This window comes from Phaseolus vulgaris, chromosome 3, assembly GCF_051622355.1.
Source record: "Phaseolus vulgaris cultivar YP4 chromosome 3, ASM5162235v1, whole genome shotgun sequence".
Lineage (NCBI taxonomy): Eukaryota > Viridiplantae > Streptophyta > Magnoliopsida > Fabales > Fabaceae > Phaseolus > Phaseolus vulgaris.
The window spans coordinates 52,529,595-52,541,263 of NC_143500.1; the positions used below are offsets into that span (position 1 = coordinate 52,529,595).

The following is an 11,669-nucleotide window of genomic DNA, read 5'->3' on the forward strand; positions in this document are numbered from 1 at the left end:
CTTCAATCAATCAACCAAACTTTACACTCATTTATTATGTACTTCTTTTATATTTTTATTATAATCCCTTTGCTCCAATAAAATAAAAACTAAAGCAATTATTAATAAAAATATATACAATTTTAATATATGTTAATATAATATTTCCTCGTGTGAAACGATATCGGGTGTACATATAAAATATACGTTGGACACGCATTTTATAACACACTTTCAACTATTTTTGTACTGTGTGCACTGATGCTTCACCTCTCCAATAAATTCATCTATAACGATAAAATGACTCAACTTACACTTTCACATTTTAAGGAATTAATATTGGTGTTGTTTATGTCTAACTAACTCAATATTAAAGACAATTTAGATAATTTTTTAATATATAAAACTAACTTATAAAGTAAAATAAACGATAGGTAAAAAAATTTCGGTATCATATTGAGAAACTAACTATAAACATAATTAAATATTCTCGTTAGGATAAACTTGAAAGGGCTCTCATATCATATTACGAAATGAATTTTAAGTCTAACTCAACTCCATAAAATCAATTCATAAGATTGAGAATTGCATCCACTTATATACAATGAAATGTTCTAATCTCTAGTCGATGTGGGATCTCCAACAACATTCACTTATAAAAAATTAAATATCCTAATTTATAGTCGATTTGATATCTCTGACAAATTTTCTAAAATATTTTCTTAAGAATAAAATCGTAATAAATTTTAACGACAATTCCAAATCGTAATATATACTTTAAGAAAATTTTAATTGTATTTTATAATGACACTTTCTTAAGCTTAAAAAAAATATAATTAGACTATTAATTAATTATTGAGAGTGCATAAGAGTAATGGTGACGGAAGTATCATAACCTATAGGAGTTGTGTGTGACGTGCTGGATTCTACGAACAACATCATCCATAACATTTATACCTAACTTTCAACTATCAACTATCAACTATTTTTTGTACCTTTCTGCACTTATGCTTCACCTCTCCAATAAATTCAACAATATCAATTACATTCATTTTAACTATTTTTTAATTAAATTAATAACCAATTTAGATTAATAAATTATTTTTTAAAACCAACTTTTCTTGTAGGGTTTTATGTTTCTGTTGATTGTGAGAATTTCTTCATTCTTACATGTAAGATAAAAATTAAAAATGATGAACTCTTTATTTAATGAATAAGTATCATGAAAGCAGTTTAATACTTTTATATTTCTTTAAGCTTTTGAACTAACTCTTTGTAAAACACTTGAACTAAAATAATTGTTCGATAAGAGTCTAACGATCCAATTCACTCAATATTAATAACCAACCTGAAGATATATTTAAAAGATTTTTCATTTCAAAAAATTAAATTTAAAATTGCACATGATAGGAAGTTGAAAGACTGTGCATATAGTTTAATAAAGACTGTGCATATAGTTTAATGATGATTATAATATTAAAGGTGTTAAATAAAAATTACATCTGAAACTTTTTATTTCGAAATATTCCGAATTTCAATTTCCAAAATACACTTTTTGAAATTTTGTGTTCTGGATTTTTTTTTCCAGAATGTATTTTTTATTTTTAATTATATTTACTATTCTTAATTTTCAGGTGAATTTTTAGTTTCCTTATCTATATGTATCATGGAATTTTTATGTTTAAGATTGGATAATCGATACATCTATGGATTATAGAAACCAAATATAATCCATAAGTTAAAAGTTTTAGAAATTATATTATGAATGGTGTAACATGGACTCACTTCCAAATATAAATTAAGATTTTAACTTATGTAATTTATAATATATCTTTGTTAATTAATCTAGTTATGTAATTCATAATATATCTTTGTTAATTTAGTTTCGTGTTACATAATTCATAATAGAATTACAAAATTTTAAAACTTGTGGATTAGGTAATCTAAAAATGTATCGAATCCAGAATAAAGTGAAAATGATTATGATTTGGTGAGTGAAGAGAGTGTATGCATTGAAGGTGGTGGTGGTGACAATGCTTATGGGTTGTGTTGACGGTCGTTGGCGACGATTCGTGATGGTTGTAGCATTTTTAAGTGAGTTTTCAACTTACCATGGTTGCGTTGCAGAAGTATCGTGGATTTTTTATGTTCTAGATTGGATAATTCGGTGCATCTACGAATTATAGAATGTGTAAGTTAAAGATTTTAGAAATTATATTATGGATTGTGTAACACGGAACTCACTTTCGAATCCAGATTAACATTATGGCTTACACAATTCATAATACATCTTTGTATTCTATATTACATAAGCCAAAATGTTAATCCAAATTCAAAAATAAGTTTTGTGTTACAAACTCTATAATAGAATTATTGAATTTCATAACTTATGGATTAGGTAATCCAAAAATATATTGAATCCAAAATGGAGTGAAAATGATGATGAATTTTTTCTAGATTACGTAATCCATAAGGTATTTTAGAGTTATCAAATAACTTATGAATTACTCAATTCAGAAGGTATTTTTTTGAGTTATCAAATTACTTATGAATTACTTAATCCAAAAAGTATTTTTGAGTTATAAAACGAATTATGGATTATCCATTCCGAAAGGAGAGTTGAATGACTTTCTATTTGCATATATAATTGTGTGAATTTCAATGAAAATTACAATAAAATAAAAAAAATTATATTTTATTAATGAAGGTTAAGATATGAAGAGGTTGAATTGTTTGAAAAAAAAATCAACTGAAATAGTTTTGGAAGGAAACCAGCATTGGAGATGCTATGGAATGAAGGAAAACCCGCAGGGTGAGAGGAGAGAACAAAGTGTGAAGATAAAATATATAGGGTTTTGTTTTTTAAATTATTTACCCAGGAACAAAAAAGTAATTACAATTTAGTAAGGAGGTGCCTGAAGAAGAAGCCATGGGTGAAGAAAGAAGCAGCCTTTTTCAGAAACCAACCCAATGTTACAAAATGTACAAAAAAATGGAGCCCGTCTACAAAAAATACTTTTGATTTTTATATTCACACGTAATAAGGTTTTAAACTTTTTTTTTATAAAGAATTAATATATAAATCAATTCTTAATATTGTTAATATATTGATTTATACACACACACACACATATATATATATATATATATATATAATTTTATCATTTATAATTACGCGATCCTCACAAGCATCTATGATATTACGAGAATATGAGAAAAACTATCCACGAAAGGTTTCTATTAGTTTGATCATAATTTTTTTCAAAGAAATAGGGCTTTAGATTAATGTATTTTTTAAATAAAAATACAAAAAGTTGTGTTTGATCACTAGTATGTTTTTACACATTAATTTTAAAACAAATCGGTTTACTATCCTTTTGGATTAGTGTATTTTGGAATTTGTAATTATATAGATGGAAAGGCTTAAATAGTATCTAGAATTAACAATTCATTTTTTTATTTTTCAATAATTTTGTTTTTGTTTTTCTTGCATCTGTTTTTTGGTGTTTCAATCATTTTTCTTTCACTTTTAAATTCTTTGATGTTCAGGAGTGAATCTGGAAAAAGTAAAGACTTATTTATAATGTTTAGTGGTGGACTATTTCATTCATGGATCCTATATGAGACCTTCAATAAAATAGTATTAACTGATTTATTTTATAACTCACAAATTTATCAGGGTGCGATCTTAATTTATAGAGATGTTACCCTGATTTGTAGGGTGTTACCATACTTGTCATGTATCCTTTATTTGTTTTTTAATTTAATCAATCATCCCGTTGATCGATCACGAGTGACGTGATTTGTTCGACTCCGATACAAAATTAATTAAGATTAACTTTTTACCATAACTTTAACTTCTAAATTTTATAATTTAAAGTCGGTTATATTCTCTGTTGTCTTGTTTATTTATTGCTCATAAAAAAAAAAAAACTCTGATGTCATACAATTTTCAATTGAAGATTTGTATATCCAGCTTCAGCTTTATGTCGTTCAAAGAGATCTTGAAGTGCTTCAACAAATTGACTGTGTACTTTCACAACCTAAAAACCAAATATAAATGAAGTTAAAAAGCATGTTTGAGACTGAAAAATGTTGCAAAATTGTTCCAATTTATATCCAGCAATAAATTTGAATGAACGAAAGAGGTGTTCTTGAATGTTTACCTGCTCCATTGTTGGTTCTGAATTTTTGTGTAGCTGAATTGGTTTACCCACAGCGATATACAAAGGATTTTTGAATGGTATTGGAGATCTGAAGAGAAGAGTGATGAATGAGAAATAAACAGTTTAAACTTTCTAAAATCAATTATTCAATATGAGAGAGAGACGCACCCATAAATTCCCCAATAAAATAATGGAACGATCTTCATAAACCTAGCAAGTTTTTGAATTAATTTCCCTGGAACTTTCCACCACTTGAAGGAATTTGTCTGCAACCAAAAGCCAGAGAGAGGGTGATTTTTTAGATGTGGCTCAAGAAAATGAAAACGATAACAACCAAGAATAAAGACATGGAAATATAATAAATTGAAGGTTAAATATGTTTTTCTTTATTTTTTTTATATAAATTATTTTTTGTTTTTAATCCAAATTTTATATTTGTATATTTGTAATAAGTAAATTATTCAAATGAATCTTTGTAAAAAAAATTTAAGTGTCAAACGAATTTTAGAGTGGATTAAAATGTTAAAATATTTCATGATAATTCATACTGTCCATTTGTGACATTACTGGTTTTACTAACACTAGAAAAAATTGCGAAATAGAAACTAATTTTAGAAACAAAATCAATTAGTTACTATATTAACTAAATTAGAGATTATTTTATAAACTAAAAAATTATTGGTATCGAAAGTAGTTTATATTATTAATAAAAATTTATAAATAGTTTCTAAATTGATATTTAACCATTAGCTACTAAGATTTTATCTACTAATTACTTATATTCTAAATTAGTCTCTATTAGTCGTTTAGATACTAAATTAGAATCTAAAATATTAGTAGCTAAAACCTTGATAGCTAATTTAAATACTAATTTAAAACTATTTTATAAATTTTATTAATAATAGAAACCATTTTATATACCAAAACATTTTTATTCTCTAAAATAGTATCTAATTTAGTTAATTACTATTTAATATTTTTTTATAATATAAATTTTCCCTTTAATAACTTTTATAATCATAAAAAAAATTGTAAATATTATAATATTATAATATAATTTTAAATTTATTTATTAAGTAAAAAAAACAACTCTTAAAAACTTATTCCATATATATTTGTATAAAGTGTATACTAAAGAGTAAAATGAAATTGACATTAAGATTAAAAAGTGAGATAGTTATGAAGTACCTGACCAAAGCAGAAAACTGGAACAAGAGGAACACCCATCTCCATGGCTATCCGAACAAATCCTCTTCTTTCCTTCAGAAACACAATCTACAAAATGTATACTCTTATTATATCATATCACTTCTTACAACATTCAAACTAAGAGAACCAACGTGTACCTCAGAACCAGCCTCCAAAAAAACTGTTTCATGAACTCCACCAGGTACAAAAATCACACTGTAACCACATTCCAAGGAGGAAATGAAATTTTTCTTTGTCACTGCCGTGAATCCCAACCATCTCCATATGTGTCTCATAAAAGGTATATAGAAAACCTATTAAATGTAAAAATCACAACAAATTAGCATTGAATCCTTCTTGTTAAGCTTTTTCAGTTCAGAGTCTCAAACCCTTACGGCGCTGCTAGCAAGAAATTTTGTTTTCGCAAGGGGCATCATACCGGCGCCGTCGCCAAGTGCAACCATGCCAATCGGAAAAGCTGAGTGTGGTTCATAACCAAACACTGCACAGGTAGTGCCATGAGTTTTTTCAATCATTTCATTACAACAATAGTACAAACCAAAACTGGAATAATCTTCATTCTCGTAATACTAAAATTAACACTCATAAGACAAAAATAGGTTTAGGATACTATTGTTAAAGAAGCTGTTTTAATTTAATTTTAAAATATTAATAAATTTTCAAGATATTGTTAGATAGGTTACGTTTTTTCTATTTCTTTAATCCCATCAAAAAGTTCCTCCAGATTATTTTAAAAATAGTTAGTTTCCACCATCACTGTTAAATTAAATTTTATTATTAAAAAAAGCCAAGTAGGAGTTTGGAATCACACATTCATAAATAGAGTGAGGCATCCCCAACCAAAAAATGCAAATTTATTTATTACCTAATAAATAAGAAGGTAACTTTGCAACTACCTAAAAGAAGGATAAATAATATAATCTGCTTATGATCTAAAAAAAGGTAACATTCAATTAAATATTAAGTACAGTAGTTTTTTTATTTATTTATATGGTTTAAGTATGCGTAAGGATTCTTTATAAATATTTTAAAAAATTATCTTATGTATAAATTAGTTTGTAAATATATTCTTTCATAATATTTTATTCTTTTCTTAAATGTTCATAAAAAATTAGTTTAAACATTGATTCTTATTCAACTCATAGTGGGCAAAACATAAAAAGAAATCTGAAAATTTAGTAGATGGATAGATACAAACCATAAGCATGATTAGGAAGAAAGGCTTGTGGTTCTTCTACGTGAAGCTTTATGGGAAAATAGGAGCAAATGTTCTTGCAAATGTATCTGAAAATTTACCCAAAACAAAAATTTTCAGATAATTAAGATTAGAAAAATGATCATTAAAAACTTTGTTATAGGATACAACTTTCTTAAATTTCAATTTTTTTTTACAAAATGACTCAGGTTGTAAATATACTTTTATGAAGTAGACTTTAAGCCTAACTCAACCACATAAAATCGGCACCCCTCACGTCGAGAGTGATAGATAGGAGCTCGTGTGTGGGATAACTTATTATGAGTGGTGACCTAATAAACCCAACAAATACTTGTTAGGATAGACTCAAAAATGGCTTTTATACTATGTTACCAAGTGGACTTTAAGCCTAATTTAACCCCATAAAACGGCTCATAGGGTTGAGGTTTGCACCCACTTATATACAATGCATATCCATATATATATATATATATATATATATATATATATATATATATATATATATATATATATATATATATATATATATATATATATATATATATATATCATTACTTTTTAGTTTTAAAGAAGTAAAAAACAAAGAAGAGTGAGAAAGACAATGATACATACTTGGACAACTTTCGACAAAACATGCTTTTGTCGTCCACAGGAATCATGACGAACACGAAGAGCAAACCAAAGACCCTAACATGAAAAGTGTGAAACCCTTAACATGATGAAGAAAATGAAGGCAAGTGTTGCAGATAGAAGAAGAGACATGAAGAAAATATGAAGAAAAAAAAGACGAACAAGAGTGCTTTGGAGAGAGGAAGGAAGAAGGTGGCGAAGAGAATCAAGATGAGGTTGAAATGAATGGTTCCAAGGTACAATGCAAGTGCTGGAAGAGCCTTGAAGAAGGTGCATGATTCAGAGGAGTTTTCTTCAGTTCCATTTTTCTCCATGCTTTCTTCTTTCTGGTGTGTGTGGTAGTTGGTTGGCATGATTTGCACATTGGAGAACACCATAAATATATAATAAAGAATCAGAATGAAAAAGGGTAAAGGAAAATGACTTTGATGTCCTTTTTTTCTTCTGTCTCTTCCATTCATAACTATTGGAAAAAGTATATTTCGTGTGTTGTTCTCTCATCTAACGTGAAAGCAGAAATGGATGGAAGTTAAAGGGAGCTTTCTTGGAGGTCATGATGAGCTATTCTCTGTCAATTTTCAACTAATTTATACTTTTTCACAGTTGTACACTGTCTCATAAAAAGCAAAAGTTCCTTTTTCTGTTTTAGAGACCAATAATTGTCTTGTACTTTTGTATAAAAGGAAAAATTTATTTTTCTGTTTTAGAAGACCAATAATTGAACAAAACATCACTGCCAATGGAATGTTATGTTCAGAAAAATCAATAAATATAAATTTATTTTGAATATAAAAATAATTAGTTATTATTTAATTAAAATAAAAATAACTTATAAACTATAAAAATTATTAGTATGTAGTTTTATTATTAATAAAAAAATATAAAATATTTTTAAATTGGTATCAAATTACTAATTATTCATTACTATTTCATATTTAAAGTTAGTTTTCTTAGTCTTTTATAAACTAATTTAAAAATTAAAATATTAGTAACTAAAACTTTGTTAACTAATTTAAATACCAATTTAAAAAATATTTTATAAATTTTTATTAGTAATAAAAACCACTTTAGATATCAATAATTTTTTAGTCTTTAAAATAATATTTAATTTAGTCAATACAGTGACTAAGTATTTTTTTATATATAATTAGATACTAATTTAGTTCCTTCACCCCTTCCTCTTTTTTACCTTATTTTTGTGCACTTTTCCATTTCTCTTTATGTTATCATGTTTGTCTTTTAATTTTTTTTTATTTTTACTTGTCATTTTCATCTTGTATTCCTTTATTTTCGCAACCAATCATTATCATCATCTTCATCATATTTGTGTTTTTCTCTTTGTCCTCTAAAAATGATTTTTGAGATAACCACTTGATTAAATTTGTGTTCACTAGAAAATTTCTTTGAGTTTTTCACTATACTTCTTAATCCAAAAATCATAAACAAATGAGTAACTTACACACAACCACATTTTCATATATTTTCGTATTGCAAGTTTTGTCTTATTTGAAAAGCTAAAGATATGAATTCAAACTTGTTTCATATTGATTGTATGAAAAATATTATTTTATAATTCCATATTGCAAGTTCGTCCTTATTTAGAAAACTAAGATGTGAATTCAAACTTGTTTCACATTGCCTAAGGGTATGAAATATTTAGACCTGTTTTCAATTGCCTATGTATGAAAAAAATTATTTTATAATTGTTACACATAATTATTTGTTTATGTGGTTTATGTGAGGAGTTTATGGTCATTGACAAATTTAAGTGGTTTCGGAAGATTTAATTATATACTTAGAACATGTGTTCTAATTGAAGGTCTGTTTAGGTATATCACAATTTAATATATTTCTCAATAACAATTTATTTATAAAAGAAGAAAATAAAAAGCAAAATAAATTAACTATTATAAATAAGTAATTAAAATCAACTTAAATATCCTAATGAAAGAAGTTTGATTTTTTTTATTATAAATTAAGAAATTGATTTAATCATAACAGGACTTTTATGTGTTCTTATGTTCTTTCTTTGATACCTAAAACATATATAATTTGATTAAGAGTACCTTAGCCATGTTTCTGTTAGGTTGGAATAAATGTAGACCTTTGTGATTAATAATTATGAAAGTACATAAAATCTAAAAGTTGGAGCAGTAATATAAATATAATTTAATTCTCCAGCACCATTATAATTTTGAATACTTGATAAATTGTTTATAAATAATTAATATTATTAATGAAAATTTGATGTGAAAGGCATAGACCGTCTTGTCTATGCGTCTAGTCTACTCATGTGAAAAGTCATAGACCATCTGCTAAATTTAATATATACAACTTCATTGGTACAAGAAGTTAAATTTGGTGTATTATACAAAAATTTGGTCGCATAGGTATAATTTAAAAATTATAACTAAAAAAACAGAAATTTTACGTAATTTCTTAAAATATTAAATATGTATTATAAAAATTGAAAATAAATCAGAAAATAAATAAAATATTATATAAATAAATAAAAATACTATTTTTAACATTAAAAACTATGTAAGAATAAAAAATACTACAATAAAAAATTAAATAAATTATAACTCATAAACAATAATTATATACAACATAAATTAAATAAAAATTAAAATTAAAATATTTTCTTAAAATATTAAAAATTAGAAAATAAATCACATCTTATATAAATAAAAAAATATTATTTATTAATATTAAAAAACCTTATAAATAAAAAATAAAAAATATTATAACGGATAATAAAAAATACTATAACAGATGATGAGGATAAATACAAAAATGATATATGATATTTATTATTAAGAGGTTAAGGATATTCTTTCATTCTTTTATCTGTAAAATAATGGATCCAAGTAACTGACATTTTTTTACTTTATTACTTTTGAACCAAGACATTGATATATGCAAACATACTTTATTACTTTTGAACCAAGACATTACTTTATTAATATTTTTTTTATTTTTTTATATTCTCAAAATTATTATAAACTAAAAAAAAATTGTTAATAGTAATTAACATAAAAAGTTAGTATTTTTTAAATAATAAACAATATTAAATATTTTTCAAAATATTACATTTTAATTTATTGTGTAAGTAAAATATTATTCTAAATTGAGATTAATAACATAATTACATTATTGGAAATTATCATTATTAATGATATAAGTAAATTTTGTAATTTATGTTGAATAATATAAAATAATCGAAGATAAAATATAAATAAAACTAAAAAATAGTATTATCAATACCAAATTGAAATATATCAGCTTTGATCAATACAAAGCTAACAAAAAATTTATTTTTCTTTCTAGTTATAATGTGAACATATCATCACTAAAAAATATAAAATCATACAAATCATATTCTATAGTTAAACACTTTTTCCCTACTAATTTGATGTTAATCCATTCTTATGCCACAATTAACCATTTTAAGCATGAAAAACACAACGTGTTTCACTGACTCATATATTTCAGAAAAATATGAACAGCTCAAAAGCATAAACGTGAAACTGAAAATGAAACAAGACAAAGCTCTTATTTGTTATCATTCATTGTAAAGCAGAAATAGCAAAGTTAATTCCTTTATGGAAGAATGTGTTCTGGGTCAGCCATAGATTTTGGTGGTGGTGGAGGAGAACGAAGAACAGCCTCCTCACAGTAACCCTCCAACACATCAGTCTCTTCATCGGTGAAGCCTAGAGAGGCAACAATGTTGGGCCAGCAATCATGTCCAATCACCCTAATTGCCTGGCAGCAACCATGTCCGAGGTAGGTCTCACCATTCATAAAAAATGTCACAATTTCGCCACTGCATGCTTGGAGTTGCCACAGTGAGTCCCAGCAGTTGGAGGCTTCACCCTCAAGCTTTAACCGAACCATGAGGCTTGAAGAGGGGTTGTTGGAGACCAATAATCTGGACTCAACCATTGATGCTGATGAGAGCAATGCAGCTAGAGTCACAGAAGAAAAAAGGAGAAAGAGGGTGTTAGTGGAAGCCATTTTAGTGAAGGAAATGATGAAAATGTGGTGCAGTGGATGATGATTCTGATGAAACCTTGGTTCAGATTTATATAGAAGATGGTAGTTTAGTAACAGCTGGTGTGAGGATATGAACAGTGTCAAAATAATTAACTTGTTTTATACTGAATCAATGATTTACGTTTTCTTTGTGTTTTCATGAACATGTACGTTAATGATTAATCAAATCCTAATTAGTCCTTTGAGTTCTTTTAAAATTTGTGTTCATTTGATCTATTATTATACTTTTTAATGCTTTTTATTAACTTTTCATTTTTCTCATTTATATATTAGCCAACTCTTTACAAAATTACCATAGACATCTTCTTAATTTTCAAAACATATAGTAATATAGAAAAATTATTAAACTTTACTTGCTATTCACTGCGAAAAGGAAATAGTAAGTAGAGGATTGTATAATTTTAAATAAT

General features: G+C 25.9%; 2 protein-coding genes across 3 annotated transcripts; both read right to left on the reverse strand.

Annotated features, from left to right (window-relative positions):
* Positions 1-3,703: 3,703 nt before the first annotated feature.
* Positions 3,704-7,698, reverse strand: LOC137805990 (diacylglycerol O-acyltransferase 2D). Of its 2 annotated transcripts, none has more exons than XM_090299818.1 (9): positions 7,363-7,698; positions 7,183-7,257; positions 6,553-6,638; positions 5,729-5,835; positions 5,492-5,647; positions 5,334-5,420; positions 4,356-4,411; positions 4,146-4,233; positions 3,704-4,022 (listed from the first exon to the last, which is right to left on the reverse strand). In XM_090299818.1, exons 1-9 carry the CDS (start codon positions 7,659-7,661, stop codon positions 3,921-3,923), a joined length of 1,056 nt encoding a protein of 351 aa, XP_090155944.1. In that variant the 5' UTR covers positions 7,662-7,698; the 3' UTR covers positions 3,704-3,920. The 2 variants fall into 2 exon arrangements, with proteins under 2 accessions (XP_090155944.1, XP_068461966.2); XM_068605865.2 differs by having other exon boundaries at positions 4,314-4,411.
* Positions 7,699-10,721: 3,023 nt separating this feature from the next.
* LOC137805708 (egg cell-secreted protein 1.1) lies at positions 10,722-11,269 on the reverse strand. The gene has a single exon (XM_068605643.2). The coding sequence runs from the start codon at positions 11,218-11,220 to the stop codon at positions 10,804-10,806; it is 417 nt and encodes a 138-aa protein (XP_068461744.2). The 5' UTR covers positions 11,221-11,269; the 3' UTR covers positions 10,722-10,803.
* Positions 11,270-11,669: the final 400 nt, after the last annotated feature.